This window comes from Chrysemys picta, chromosome 8 (genome assembly GCF_011386835.1).
Source record: "Chrysemys picta bellii isolate R12L10 chromosome 8, ASM1138683v2, whole genome shotgun sequence".
NCBI classification, from domain to species: Eukaryota; Metazoa; Chordata; order Testudines; family Emydidae; genus Chrysemys; species Chrysemys picta.
Window position 1 is genome coordinate 44918662 of NC_088798.1, and position 16716 is coordinate 44935377.

Here is a 16716-nt window from a genome sequence, read left to right on the forward strand (position 1 = left end):
AAAATAATTAGGTGAAGTTACATAAATTCATTAAATGTTTTGATGTCACTGAATCTGCATTTTCCACCAAAACAAGTTTAGGTTGAAAAATTTTGCCCAGCTATAGTTGAGATGAAAAGTTCAAATTATGAACTATATCCCAGGTTTTACTACAGTAAAATGTGCTCAACAGAAGCTAGTTTGTACATTATTTAGGTCACTTTTAACAGGATTCACATGTAGAATCCACTAACAGTATTAGTCCTGGAACAATAGAAGTGGAATTCAAGTAAATTGATATTTGATTCTGATTGTGTAAAATGCTGTTATGTTTCTGTTAAAATAAGGGAGCTACTTGGATGTGGAGGGACACGTATTGACTTTCAAAAAATTACTGGATTTTGTGCAATATTTTTCCTTTTTTTTTTAAAGTAATTTAGTTCCAGCAAATATGCACATCTGCTCTTCAAGCAGATCTTTGAGATCGCATTTTTGGAACTGTATAAAATTACATGTAGCATTTTAATATGGTTGTCTTATAAAAATATAAACAGTACGTTGTCACCTGGCAAATGTGCATCTCCAAATGTGACTGGAAATGATTGTGTTTGTCATGTTATTGTACTATAATAATCCTGGTTTCAGCAATGATTAATAAACAAGTAAGCAAAAGTAATAATGTCTATATTCTACTCACAGTATGTTACAAGAACATATTGGGAGTCATTTCTGTTTATACATTTAGAACTTCTGATGCTTAGTTTATCATTTGATTTTTTTAACAAGTTAAGCATCTATTCTCAATATAATCAATATAATCAATGCTAGATAATAATTTATGGTGGTTACTGTATGTATATCCAGAATCTAGTTTGTGACAGCCCTAATTGTGATAAATCATTGCTTAAATCAATTGTTGCCAGTACCTTTTAATTTTTTGTAAATTAAATTATGTATTGATGTACATTTTGTTTTAACCTTAAAGCTTCTGTCGAGAACTGGTTTAAATTAATTTACTTGAATGAGGCGATAAAGCACTGTGGAATAGTTAGTTTTGGATGCAACACACAAAGAAGCATATATTGTGTTAATTCACCATTTTGTTCAGGAGAAGATAAGTAAAAATGTTTCATTTGTTCAAGGAAATAACTGTTTTTTTTAATCTGTGTCTGAAAGAGAGAAGGAAAAAGCATCAGCATTGAACAGAGAGTAATAACCTATCCTGGCATTATTCCTAAACTTTTTTCAGAGCTTTTTTTATCCATCTTTGGAAAAAGTCTTTATAAAGCTCTTATGGGCCAGTAGGGACATCTTTAATTACTTACAGGAAATAACATGAAGTCCAGGATGTTTTGAGATGTAATGTTTTTATTGATCCTTTTAATAATCACAGAGGTATTTAAATAAATTGTTAACACTGTGTTCTAACATGTTTATAAATAGGATCAGTCACTGGCTTTTATTAAAACTGCTACCAAATTTAGGGCTTTACTCTGTGCTGTTGCACACTTTAGCCTACAGTATGAAGTCATCTCCAGAATTACAGACCAGACCTTAGACTACTACCAGTAGCACACTGTATATGTACAATAAATTGTGTTTTTTCCAAGTGATAATGTCAGTGCAAAGTTTTTGGTGAACTCCACATTACCATAAAGTGCCCCACATTGTGTTATACAATAAAATTTACCAAAATCAAAGCCAGTGTGGTGTGCAGGTTTTTGTTGGATGTAGTGATCTGATTTACATATCTTATGCGAAAGGATGTGATCTTTTTCCATCAGAAGGGTAGTTTAAAACAATATGGTGATGTTATACTATGAGCTTTTCACAACCCATTTTGGAGAAGCTAATCAAGGGTTTATTATTAATAATTAGTATTTATATAATGCATCTTCAAAGTGTATAACTATTAACTATCACCATGTCCTGGGAGATAGGCAGCTGATATGCACATTATCCCCAAGCTAGACTCAGAAATGTTAAGTGATTTGATCAGGCCTATATAGGGAGAGCCAGCAGCAAAGCAGGCATTACAACTCAGAAGTTCCTCCTAGCCCCACGTTCAGACCACTACATTACACAGACCCCTCAAATATTGGAAAACCAGAAAATGTTCAGTTTCAGTTCTGTCAGACATCCCTTGAAAAACATCAGTGTTACAACAAAAAGCAAACCACAACCTTAAAGAAATTCCAGGAAATACACAGTTATGGTAGCACTACCCAGACAAACTGAACCCTGCCTGCTTTGGGATGCAGACATGATAATTCTTTATGTAATGATTCTTGGGAAATGAGCTGGGCTTTTCTAAGGCACCTAATGCTGTTTGGTGCACGAATCTCATAGAATTCCAATGGATTTGGGGCCCAAAATCCCTTAGGCCCCTTTGAAAATTCCAGCCAATTATAACCAGTGTTTATATGGCATTTTTCATCTGTAGATCTCCAAGCACTTTACAGAAGAAGCAATTTGCAAAGGAAGCAAACATTTTCCCCATTTTGCAGATGGGGAAACTGAGGTACTAAAAAGTGAAGTTACTTGCCAAAGGTCATATAGCAGGCCATTGGCACAGCCAGTAGAACCCAAGTCTTCTGAATCCACCCAGTCCAGTGGGAGCACACTACCCACTACAAAGTGTAAAGACCGCAACGGCAGCTCTTTCCAGCCATTAGTCACTTTCTATGTGGCAGGACACAGCACAATGAGAGAAAATCCCTCAGTCCCCCAAACACCATAACATGAGGTGCTTTCACAGTTGTGGCTCAGCCTCTCCTAGGATCTAACCTCCCTGAGCCAGTTCATGTAGAATTACAACCAGAATCCACACAGGCAGCGTGACACAAAATGGCCACACAGCAGAATCTGGTCAGTGATTTAAACAATGATGCCGTTGTCCGAACTGGAAAAGAATGCCAAAAGCACTTTGTTGTGTTATTCCAACAAAACATACAGCCCACCAGATAAATGTTAATATTGTTAATCTTCAGTCATTTTTTAAAAAGTTACATCCATTTATTCATCTCTTACGGTTACAACAACAAAATCTTTGTCATCTGTCCAAGTTGTGATGCAAGAAAAGACACAATGAAAATGAAAACAATCTCGCTGTGACACTCGGAGTACCTTTCCCAGACCTGAAGAAGAGCTCTGTGGAGCTCAAAAGCTTGTCTCTCTAACCAACAGAAATTAGTCGAATGAAAGATATTACCTCACTCATCTTGTCTCTTGAATTACTCCTGTCAGAACTGTAGTGACATTGTCACCACGAGCAGACAGTTGCTTCTTGGATGCAGTGTGAGAGAGCGAAGTACTCATCCAAGTATGAAAACAGCTTAATATAATTAACAATTGATTCATTGGTTTTCTTTCAGCTTGCCCATTTGCTTTACAGTGTAGGTACAGTTGAATACTTCAAATGCTGTAATTACTGAAGTTATTTCCTATAGTAAGTATAGAGAAGTACAGGGGATACAGCAGATAGCGAAGTAGCCTGATCTTTTGACATTCAAGTGACAAATTTTAAAGCAGCAGCACTATAGGGCTACTCTAATCCTGTCAAGAAAAATTATGTCAAACATTTGTGTAAAGAAGAAATTTTCAGAGTGCTTTGGTAAAACAGTCAGATGGGACACACCAGGTAATAGCCAGGTTGGTACATTATTAAGAAGTGTGGTTTATTAGGAAAAAAATTAACTCAAAATTCTGTCATTTTGTGGGCTTGCTTAGGTATGGAGGTCATGAAATCGCTATTCATGAATGGCCACCATATCGTGTGTGCTCCATAAGCAGCGGAGAACATTGCTATTGCAACATATTCATATGCAATGCTGCTGCAACCATACATGGACGACGGGTAAAGCATTTCATTTTCTTTCCAGAACACCCAGTGCCTGAACCCTCATGATCACAAAAGAAAAAGTAACTTTATCAAATGCAGGGATTTAGATTTTTATTTGATGTGACAAGTCCTAACAACAACAGAAACATAAGCAACGCCTCAAGTTATGATGTGGATTTGTTGGTATCCAGTAAAAGCAAAGGGGAATGAGTTTGTGTTTTTTCATCAGTCAGGAAAAAATGCTGACAACTTCTTTCTTAAACTTTAAAACCCTGAAGGTTGTCAATCCTGTTACAAATTGTGCATGAAATATAAACAAGAGCTAGTGCAAAAAGTAAAATTAAGGGACTGCATTTGAAATACAGACTATCACTGACTTAACACCCTCTCCTTTAAGTTTCCTCTTGTAGTATAAGGGCCAGATTCTCAGCTGGTGTATATTGGCATTGCTCCATTGGCTTCCTTCATGAGGTCTATACATCCTACTTCTCCCCTCAAATAACTGTGAATAGATGATAAAAACAAGGGTTATAGGAAACCCTAAACTTCACAGCAAATTGCAAATCCCTTCCTTTCTGCCATATTATCAGTTCTTATTTGTTAAGTACTGCTGCTGGTCTCAGTGCTGTGCAAGACATAATTAAAGATGGCTCCTGTCCTGTAGAGCTTACAGTATTAAACAACCCCTCCCCCCAAAACACAGGGCTTGTCTGCAGGGGGAAGCGTTATCAGTTATACCAGTGTAACCTCTCCATGTGGAAACTTGTATTCTGGTATAAGAGTGCTTTTTTTTGGTTTAGCTTAAACCCCTTCCCAAGAGATATGAGCTAACAGAAAAGAGACCGTCTCATACCTGAATAAGAGTGTCCCAAAATGGGCAATACTAGTATAACCACAATGGTGTAATGCATAACTCGAGTTATGCTGAAAAAACTTTCCCATGTAGACAAGGCCTCGGATAACAAGAAGTTGCTGGGAGATCCAGAGAAAGGTGTTAGTTTTTTGGTTGTTTTTATTTTTTGTTTTTCTTCCTTCCAGTTTCCTGAGGTGGAGAAAGCATTAGGCTGACATGGTTCAGTGTCCTGGGGCCTCTCAGAAGAAGTTTTTAGCAATGGTTTGGACTGATGGGCAGCTGGTCCTCTGGAGGTACTTCCAAGTGTAGGGGGCAGCATGGAAGAAGGGGCAGAGATGAGGGATAGGAGGAGGACACCATGGTGACTTTAGCATCATTGGCAGAGCAGAGAAGATGACGGAGGGCTCAGATCCATGCTGTAGATTGGGGTGCTTTTGCAGAGCTTTGAAGATGGTCAAAGGGAAACCAGCAGAGGGAATTGAAGGAAGAGGTGTTGTCAATTTAGACTGCAAGCTCTGCAGGTCAAGGACCTTGTCTCCATGTTTGTCTGGATAAAGACTAGCCCACTTATGGTGGTAGGGAAATAAAAACCATTGGGGTCCAAATAATGGCTGCACTGAGTAGGGGGACTGCACAGTGATCTTCCACCAATACTAGTGCTACTGCTTGAATTCCCAGTGCTCAAAGGGATGCTGGGTGCTGCTGCTATCAGCACTGGACAGCTCAAGGTCATAGGCCAAAACGTTTAAGAATGGCTTCTGACTTTGCGGGCTCTCCTTTTGGGTCTCCATTTTTAGATTCTTTGGGCCTGATTTTCACTGGTGCTGAGTGCTGTTGATGAGTTCAACTAGAATTGTGAATGCTCATCATCTGAGACTCAGGCAGGCCCAAGGTATCCTGAGATGGGTTCCAAAAATCAGAGGTCACTGTTAACTTTTCTCTGCTACTTTTCCCTTCCTTCCCCAGGCACCCCTCTTCATCTCAACTTTGGCTCTGAGAACCATAATCTAACTCCTAATATCTGCAATGTTATAGTATCAGCAATTTCTTTTATTCAGCACTAACCTCTTCCCTTTCGTGATGATAACCTATTAATATAATACAACCTGTTTAGCAGTGTGGAAGATTATGTATTTTAAATGTTCACCTGAATAATACATACAAACAGCTGACATTCGGTCTGCTCCCAGAATAGGCGACATGCGTATTTAATGATTTTGAAAATGTTAAAATGGCGAGCTTGAAATTCAAATGTCATTTTAAAATATTTGTATTTAACTTCACTGAGCCAGTCCTTTGCTATCTCTCCCTCTGGCATATTCAAATCGGGGGTTAGGGCAGCAGTCTGACACTGTGGATACTTCGAACACTGTATTGAGCAATGTTGGCATTTCAGTCTAATTAGTTACAGCCTATTTTGTGATTTGTCTTTGGTCCTTTTGGTTACTGGCCAAGTATTTTTTATATCTTTTTTTATACTCCTCATTGTCTCATTTTGAATGTCAACAGACCAGTATTTGTGTAACTTTTTTGTTTTTTTTCTTTGTCTTCTCTCCACTCTGATCTGTGTCAGGAAGTTTGACTCAGCAGTTCTATGTCTCAGCCCCACTGTCTGAGAAAAATACAGCTCAGGATTGATTGGCATGCACAACACAGTTTGGTAAATGCACATCTTCTGCAGGACCATCTATTTTTCTTGCTAGTGTTTAACAGCCACTGCTTTTCCTGAAAGTAGCGTTTTCCTGGGCTGGTTAAATCAGCTTTAGGCTACATTACATCAGTGCTACAATGCAGCTGCATCAAGACCTGGATCTGAATTATGTTTGTCAGGCCCAGCTCTAATTTAAACAGACGAATGTAGATTCCATCTCTGGCATCTGATGAGAGGGGTAGGTAGGTATATTGAGCTAAAGCCCTCACACAGATCACTGGCTGAAAGGATATTCTAGTTTACTTGGAAATTGGGAGGTGTGGGGGAGAGGCAATAAAGGTGGAAAGGTAAGCACCACCCTGTGAATTTACAGTTAATGTTCTCAAATTGAAACACCTAGGCACCGAGTGACACATTTTCATCTGTGGGGTCGATGGGGCAATGGCAAATGAGGAGCAACATCCAGCAGTTGAGCGAGAGAGAGAGAGAGAGAGAAAAGGAAGGGCAAACATGTTCATAACATTTCTGTTTCAAATTCTGTTTGGCTGTCATGGTTTTCAATGTGGTTCACTCAATGGTTCTCTGATCACTTTAACGTTGTGTCCAATTCTTGAAATGTCTGTCTTGCTAGATTTGGCACCAATACTTTAGGCAGCCTCAAGAGGGTTGTAGGAAAGTCTTGTATTTTCTGCCCTTAGGTGGGATGTGTCATGCCCTAACCTTTCTAGTCTTGGCTCAGGGCAGCAGAAAGGGTGGCCCATCTCTGCTGGGTGCACACGGATTTGCAGCTTTGAGTGGCGTTTCTGCACAGTAGGGAGAAGCTTGCAGGCAAAGCAGTTTCCAGTTGTTTAAGCTAATTTTCACTATGACAGAAATGTATCTACAAATCCCATTAATTTTCTTCCACATAAGCTCGCACTTTGCCAATTTGACTGTAATTGTGAAGTTGGCCATTGACTGAGTAGCACATGACATTCTATGTACTACTGTGCAGTGACATGGGTGCGCAGCACACTTTAAAGCAATGATTTTAGGGGACAGAAAGCTGATGTTTAACCTGTGAGTCCTCCACACTACAATCACATATGCACTGCAAACAAGCTGTAGATGTATATTCATGCAGATGAAAATGTCATTGTGGGAGGGTTAGAAAGTGCTGTCATCCAAACAACTTGATGTACCAGTGCACATTTTCTGTCCTTTAGGCACTCCCTCTTCAAAACCTATTTCGCTGACAGTGTTTTCAGATTTCTGCAGAAAAGTAAAATTCAGCACAGGTGCGAAATGAAACTAGGTGGGTTTAAATTGGAAACACACACTTTTGTCATCACTATTTATTACAATACATGCCAATGAAAATTGCACTTCTGGTGAAACTACAGATGAAATTTGAAAGGTCATACACACTACCGAGCTAAGAAAAATGTCACACTTTGAACAGTACCATGAAGAGCACAAAACCAGATGAAGGCCTGCGTAGTTTGTTATGATCAAAAGGATGATTTAAAGTTTTGGAAATGTCAATCTTACTGTTGTTAGACAATGTTGGATGAATTACTGGTAAATGTAATTGCTTTGCCAAACAACGTTAAGGGAAAAACTTGCAAAATAATAAAAACAGGAATGAAAAACAACTTTTGTGAAACCAAGTCGAAATGTAACCCAAAAGGGTTTGCATTGGTTACAGTATAAAAACCCAATATTTTTTTATTCCAGAAATAACATTTAAAGGGAACCTGCAGGAAACCCATCTCACCAATGAAATGAGAGTGCTTATTCTGGTCTTTGGGATTCCCACCTCTCCCTTGATTCATAATTTAAACTCTGCCTTTTCAATGTGCAATAGGCTTTGGCACTTCATGGCATGCATCATAGCTGGAGGTTAGGTTAGAACATGCTTTTATTAGGGTGCATGGGTATTTCCTGTTTTTCCCATCAAATGCATGTGCACAATTTAACCAAGACCTTACTCTGCTCCCAAGAAATACACACCAGATGTATCTTTTATAAATGTTACATTTTGCAGCATCTTGACACATGCCAGTAGGTTGAAGGCTGTGCATGCTCCATTGGGGCATGAAAGCCCCTTCCATTCACTCAACTGTGACGTTTTGTAATAGGCAAAATTTTTAGTGTTGTCAACGACTCAGTGTTCATTTTATTGACTTACGCTGTGCAATCTGATGCTCTTATTTGAATCATATACAGAAGTGTCAGGTTTTGTTATTTGCAAAGCAATCAGATAAAATAGGGAAAAGGAACATTGCCAGCATCCTATGATTCCTGGGGTTCTGCATTTGCAGCTGCAATGCTTGTCCTGAAAAGAGTGGGTCCCTGGCTCAGGGTTTAAATTAATAAAATGCAGTGAAGAATTTTTCAGTTGCTTTGCTAGCTGGAGAAAGAGAATAGGGTAGAAGTTTTCTGCTATAGGTTTCTTGGGTTTGTCACACTCATCTCCTTAAGCTGCATCAGCCACTACCACCTTCCTTATTTAAGTTGTAATTTGTATTATGTCCATCATCTGGGTGTTTATAAAAATGAACAGTTAACATTGATTGCTAACTGGCTACTAAACCGGTGTCTCTCACACTCACACGTGCACTCACTCTGATACTGACAATAGATACTAGCTCAGCTATTGAACAACAGGCCGGATGAACAAGATGGATCTTGCATCTTAAAAGGTTATTTGACCTGGATTCTGCCAGATCTCAAAGGGGTGTGACTTCGAGATCTAAGTACACTCTGCTGAGAATGGCCTGCCACGGCTGGAAAACTGAATTGGAGTTTCTTGAATGGCAGAGTAGCCTGTTAACATAAGTCACATAACACAGCAACTTCTCAGGTAAAATAATATTTTATTGAGGCGGAAAAGAATCCTTGAGAATTACTCTTTCAGGGTTTCTTGGCAACATAGTAAAATGTTTCCTTTATGTTCTTTCATTTACCTTTCACAGTGTTACTTTAAGGCAAGGCAGTGTTTTCTTTTTATTTAAAGTCCACTGCGGTGAATCCTCATCATTTGTGTTACTTTGAGGAGATCAGAATCCCTTCGCATTCAGTTACTAATATGATGGTATCGTTTGGTTTTAAGTGATGGTGATTTAATTCAGCTTGCAACTTGTCCTGACATCCAGGATTAAATAGGTACTGACCCTAAACACCGGGAGTATTCACTGTCCAACACCGAATTAAGATTGACCAGCAGTGGCTTGTACCCTTCCAGAGTGTTGATTGCACCAGGTTGATTGAAACTCCTGAAAACCAGGAAATACAGAGTTAAGGTACACTCCAGCTCTGCACTGAAAATCTAACTCTGCTCCATGGAGCTGGCCAGAGCCATGGGGGATATACTTAAATATGTGTTAGCTTGGGCTGCCATATACTAAGCAGACAGGAGGAATGACTAAATGTGCCACTTGATGTGCTGTGTTGTCCCACAGAACTGTATTCTATCATTCGTCTGCATACACTCCAGCTGCCCTTCACTGTGCTAGGGACAGCTATCTGACTGGTGCAGGGATGACCTACAGCAGGCTGCACAGCTCACGTTGCGATACAAGGAAAGGTGCATCTACACTCAAAGGGATTGCAGATGGCTCATTTCTGCGCTGAGTTATGTCGGTTGTGTGTCTAGAGGAGCAAAGTAATCTGTTTGTGCTGTGGGAATTCGTAATAGTCTGATAGCATATAGGACAGTGCACTGCAGGTTAGAGATGATATTCCAGAGGGAATCCTTAGAACAAGGAACAGGGGGTGGTGACATCTGGCAACCCTCTGGTGGTTTATGCAAAGTAGATGCAGGGGTTGAGGAAGGTCAGGCACAGCCAGCTGATGTTCAAATTTGCCTTAGTGAGGACATTTTCTCCTATTGTTCCATATCATCCATCTGGTGGGTTGGTTGGGGCATCGCTCCAGGAGGGCAGAGTTAAGGCTGTGAGGCAGGGCTGGTGTGTACCTGAACTCTGCACCATCCCAGAGTGTACTGGGGATCACAGCCACTGCAACCCATTTTTAAGAGTGCTGCTTGCACTCCCCAGAGAGGGAAGCATAGCCCACTGCATAGCCCACTCCCCAGAGAGGGAAGCATAGCCCAGCCTCTCTCTTGGGAAGCTAATGCCACTGCAAGCATTAAAATGAGCTGAAAATATTCAAGTGGGTTCCTAGTAGTTCCAGCTGGCTACTTGGTTTGAGGCAATAAGTCTGCTGCCTCCTGAGGCTCCTGGCCCTCCAGGAGAAATCAGCAGAGACCAGCAGAGACCAGATGAAGGATTGGAATATCTCCTGGGGCTGTGAAAGTGTTCATCGCTTCCTCTGGGACAAAAGTGGGAGTGGAACTTTTGCCCTGAAGCACCTGTACAGGATCAAGAAGATTTGGCCCCAATTGTCTCTATTTTACCTACTCTCCAATTCCACACACAGTGTGAGTAACAACAGGAGTAGGAAACAGTCACAAACAACACAGGAAAAACCCGTGAATTAGGAGACAGAGGGCTAGATTCTCAACTGATGTAAATCAGCATAATTTCATGGACTCCAATGGAACTTTGCTGATTTACACCACCTGATCACCTGGTCTTAAATATTTTCCCTTTAACACACACAATGCAGCCTGTCAGCATGAACATATTACCAAAGCCATGTAGGCAGCAGGAGACTGATGCAGACAGCCCCAGATCCCAGCTACAAAGCACTTTCATATGAATTCCGTATATGGTAAATGTTTATGGATCACTTGGTTCCAAACGGCACAATTCTTGATTTTTGAGCAGCAAATATGGTTCTGGCCTGGGGTTAATTTTATTTTTAAATGTCTGATCGCATAGTCCCACAGAACAAAACAAAAACATGAGCAGTTCATGTGCATGATTTGCCACAGTCCCTGTTTGTTTGCCATTTCTGTATTTTAAGGCTGCACATAGAAAATAATAACATTATGTACCATCCATGCTATAAAATTATATACACAGAGAGAATTGAGTTAATTTTACATTTAAAAAACTGCAAAAGGCACATACTGTATAGTTCTATTAAACCTTGTGTCCTGGCCAGATTCCAGATGGGATAATTATATGCTGCCTAGTTTAAACCTCCCTGGAGTTTCACTGGGATGCAGTCCTCACTATCTCTTCCTATCCTACACTACTGGATAGTGGTATGTGCTCTTTAATAGGTGCTGGGTCCCACCTCTTTCCACTAGAGATATGTGGGGAGCAGCTTGGGGCGATGATGATGCCAAAACGGTGGATGGGATTGTGTTTGGGCTCAGTGGGGGTGTTGCATGTTGATCCAAAGCTTCATTTTTTTGTTGAAATAAATTTAATCTGAAAAATTTTGCATATCTCTATACATACCAAACCTCCTTGTGTTCCTTATTAGTCTGAGTCATCAGGACTAGTCTCATACTATAATGGCTAAGCTAAGCTAAGTTGTAAACCAGTGCTGAGGGCCTCAGTGTCAGTCATCTGAATGTAATAATAAACAAATCAAACTCTGCTAACGGCTCAGCTAAAGCTCCACTGTTTCTACTATAATAGTTTTGGTTTCTTTCTTTCTTTCTGTTAGTAGCCGTCATTTGGGTTCATTGAAGTCAGGAGCAGCTTAAAAGATAACTGACATCTACTCATTCAAAATACATGGTGCACCAGATTCTACCCTAGCTTTACAGTCTGTGCAATTCCATTGAGTTCAAGGTATTTGACTTCAGTGGAACTGCAGGAGTTGTAACTAAGGAGCTTCTGTGTTGGTTTCTGTTTGTTTCCTGTTTCACTAATGTTTTAGTGCTGGACAGAAGCTTCCCCCCCCCCCCCCCCCGATTGTTCTCTGTAATCGGCTGATAGTCCATAAAGAATATAAACTTTGGTCAGATTTGGTCCTCAGTAGCCCACTGAGGACTGGGATTTGGCCATTTAAAAAGTGGGATGCTAGTTAGTAGATCCAGCTGATCTCAGTTGTAGTACTGGCATAACCATTTGAGCCATGTACATGTCCAAATCTGGGGTAGGATTGAGGGGCTATGAAAAATGCTATGCACTTGGAACTCCGGGAGAAGAAATTGGAGGGGCGGGGGAAGTAGCAAATTTTCAGTGGCCTCGCCTCCATTCTGTGAGCATTTGTGGGAGCTTAAAGCTTGGTTACACTTTAACTACCTGACTCTATATGCAAACCAGCTAGCCAGATGTGTGCTGATAACACCTGCACCTACATGTAACTTGTAAACACAAAACAATGTGGATGCATTTTGGCAGGTGCTAGTTACCCCCACCAATGGGGTGGTTGAGCCTTAAGTCCTATTGAAAAATTACCCCTTTGTGTCTATATTGTTAGGAGACTTTCCAAACTTTCCTTTGCTCCATCAATTATATTTTACATTTCTCTAGCTCTTCCCACAAAAGTTTTGACATATGTTAAGGAAATGAGGTAGGCAAATATTATCATCCCCCAATAGAGGGGAACTGAGGCACAGAAAGGTGAATGACTTGCCCAAGGTCACATGTGAAATCTGCTGCAGAGCTGGGAACCCATATCTCATGATTCCCAGTCTGGTGCTTTAGGTACAAGACAATCCTTCTCCTTTCCTGATATTTTCCAGCAATCTTGGGCAGCACATTTTTGAGCAAACTTGTCTGTTTTGTACTTAATGTATATTTATGACCTGGGTTGCATGAGGGCTAGTAATGCACGTTAGTGTAGTGATGTAGTCAGAACAAGTCAGTGGTGGGGAATGCAGGGTTGAAATGATGTTTAGATTCCATGCCTTTAAAGAGGTCTGGTTAAATAACCTGTGTCACCTTAACAGTTTAGAGTGTCATTTTTGATGCTTAGAGAAGGCACATGTTTGTCACGGAAGGCTACTGGCATTGGAAAAGGGTGGTGAAACAGCAGATGAAATGAGCACATTGAAGGGAAGCAAGCCAATAACTTTTGAAAGGTTTATTTTGCTTCATGAGGAGCTTCCCCAGACCTTCCTTTTAATCCCTGATTAAAGAATGAAAGTAGATATGCTGAGACACAGTTCTAATGCTAATACCTCTCATGACATAATTATGATGTATTTATTGTACAGGCTTATTTTATTTCTCTGTGTTGTCTTCTGCAACAATGATCACTAGGCAGTCAAAGGGAAAAGCAAAACAGAAGCTGTGGTTCAAACTGTATCTGAGAGACAGGCACTTACATGTTTCCCAGAAGCCATTACACTCTGTAAGGCGTACTGCTAATTATCCAGGCTGAAAATTCCAGTGCAAACAAAATTGTCCTTTGAGAAGCTGGTCCAAGTTCAGGGAGTCCAAGAAGCTGGCATCAGTTCACTCAAATACTAAAGACCCTTAAGGTTATTGGATTAAATGCCAAATATTTTCAACAGCCCCTAAAGTCATCACGTATTCCTTGGTATCAAAAACAAAATTAACAACCATTTCCATCATATTTACTCTATTTCCTTTCAGCCAGATGCCTGCCAGCGTGTAGCACAGAGGAGTGTTTTCTGCTATATCAGTCTTTCCATCGGTGGTGGCTGCACCATGTTCCACATCTCCACACGGGATCCCTCTTTCTCCTGCCGGCTGGGGCTGTAAGTCCCTTGAGTCGCCCGTTTGTTGGCAGCTATGACAGAAATCACAACTGCCAAGAAGAGGATCAATAACAAGGCCAACGTTACTGAGCCAATGGCGGTGAATATGTTCGAGATCAAGTCAGCTGTCAACTGAAAGGATTGAAATAATTGCAATATAATTGATGTTAAGAACATAGAGGCACACACACTGGAGCTACCATGGTAGGAAAACATTCTGGAATAATAATTTCAAATATAATGTAAGATCTAATATCGTAAAGAACATATTTGCTAGTAGAAAAGTAGATTAGCCTTCCAAAGTTTGGTGCTTTAGGTTCTATGGAAAGTAAATCTATTGCAGCATGTTATCTTTTGAGCACCTACCCAGAGCTGAGTGAATCGTGTATAATGACTAGTTTATTTTACAACTTTCTTTCTGTTTGCAATTTGTGAGCAGATTGTGTTTTTCACAAATGGAGTTAGTATTCAGAAATTGTTTGCTGAATTGTTTTTACTAACAATTCTTTGTCCATAGGTAGTTCACAAGCAGTTCATTGCAAGTCTTTGATATTTAAAATGTTAACAGTTTTCATTGGATACATAGGCACATGGCATTTCTGTTTCCCTCACTGGATGAATCAGGTTTCTAGTGCGAAGACTTGCAGTTACAATTTCAGATTTTGCTTTCCATAAATACTTTTGTAAAATACTCCATTCCTTTGAACATTCCTGCCAGTACAGTTGTTTCCTGGAATATTTGCATAACACAAACACACAAACCCTCCCTGGGAACTGCATCGTCAGGTAGTGGAAAGACTTGGGTATTCCACTGACCCTCAGACTTACGCTGATGGGAATTTTGGTAGGGCCACCTAAGCCAGACAGATCTAAGGGCAGAGACCAGAGAAAAGCAGCCCACTGATCCTGGATGAGGGTTGAGTGATTGATAGGCCAACAACCTATCCTAAAAAAGTGGTAGAAACACAACAAGGTAGCTATTCTAGCAAATAGCACAATAGACACAATAGGGTTGGCGGATCCTGGTTTGGACACTAAACGATGTCTGGTGATGTAGGAAGGTTTCAGATTGAGAACACACAAAGGACACACATGAACATATCTGAAATGCCTTTGATGGGAAATTCAAATCAATAAATATTCACAGAAAACATTTTGTTGTATCTCCACAGATCGACTACTATGCATCTTTAATTATGAAGACATGCCCATGTTTCCATAATTCCTTTTCAGGAAGCAATACAGTTCAGGATGGATATATAGATTGTATTCCTTTATACCCTGTTTTCATACAGCAATGGGAAAGGTAATAACATCAACATGCACCATGAACAGGCAAACAAATCTGCCAGAAACACTTTTTAGTGTTGGATTTTTGGCAGATGAAAACATTTGTTTAAAACAGTCTTTCTGCAGTCATGGAAGCCATTGAAATGATGTGGGTGTCATGGAAAAGTGGTCCCTATGGACAGAATGACCCTGCAAGGAATTGGTCTTCCAGGCAGATTTTGCCATCATCTTTTGATTTGTATTACAAGTGACAATTGAACTGTTGTAGATGCACATGTGCTTGCGGCAGAACTTTCAAATCCAAAATGTTTAGAAACAGAAAACAGCAGGTCAGAACTCAAATCCAATTTCCCAGAGAGTTAGGTACAGCTTGTTACAGAATACTATTACCCACACTGAGTGATCTGCTTAATAGTCATTCCCATGGAGTATGCAGGGATAGTCCTAGTGCTGAGGATAATACTGCATTCAGAACAGGGATACTCTAAGCTGGGCATTAATTCTCTATAAATGCCAAATATACACATCTTGAACCCCACTGTTCAGACTCTTCTGCAGTACAATGACAGCGCCACAGGAAAAATATTAAAAGAATCTTTTCTTTCTGGATTTAAAAAAATCCAGCTACAGTAATGAAAGCAAGTTTGGCTCAAGGTCTCTCCTAGGGGGCTTTACAAGCAGCTGCAATTACTCTCTCCTCTGCCCTTGATTGTTAAATATGACTCCTCTATGATTTAAAAATAATTAATTTTCCTGTATAGAAATAACCTACTCCGGGTGACAGACCACACAATACCCAAGTACCTGAGATGAAGCAACACAACATGTCAGTCTACTATATTATTGTGTCATATTGGGAATGTCATTTCATAAGCTCGTTAGCTGGCATTTAAAAATATTGTTTTCTATTTCTGTTGGAGATTCAGTTCTCTGTGTGTGTGTGTGTATGTGCTTATATGGCCCTCGTAGTACCAGAGCATCACACAATCATGAATGGATTTTTATCCTTACGACGCTCTAGGAGGTATCACCTTCATATTACAGATTGGGGAGGTAAGGCACAGGTAGATTAAGTTAATTGTCCTGTCTCCTGCATTCCAGGCAGTGCCACTAGTTTATCCTTTCCCCTTACTCACAGTTAACTCTGTGTTCCTGGGTTTGAATGGGACCATCTGTACAAGTTACTGTGCTCAATACAATGCTTACTAGCTTACATTTAATAGCTCGCGGTAGACAAGAAGTCAGACTACAGAATCTAATGGTCCCGTCTCATCTTAAACTCTGTGAATCAGCAATAGTGTAAATCCTATTATAACTACACCTATGAAGAGACTTGAATCAATAGTAGATTCTAAGTTCATGTATGATTATGGTATTTTTTGGAGATGAGGTTTACACACACACACACAAAAATTGTACGGTAATTTATACGATGAAAAAACACAAATACAATAGGAATAAATGTCAGAATTATCCAAGCTGAATTCATACTATATACTGATCAGTATAAAAATACATTTCTGTTGTTT

General features: G+C 40.0%; 1 protein-coding gene across 1 annotated transcript in view; it reads right to left on the minus strand.

Moving 5' to 3' along the window:
• Nucleotides 1-13242: 13242 nt before the first annotated feature.
• The window catches only part of CRB1 (crumbs cell polarity complex component 1), a 170450-nt gene continuing 166976 nt past the window's right edge, over nt 13243-16716 (minus strand). Inside the window, exon 12 of the mRNA XM_065554408.1 lies at nt 13243-14029. Coding sequence (XP_065410480.1) covers nt 13814-14029 — 216 coding nt within the window. The 3' untranslated portion in view covers nt 13243-13813. The remainder of the gene's footprint in view (nt 14030-16716) is intronic.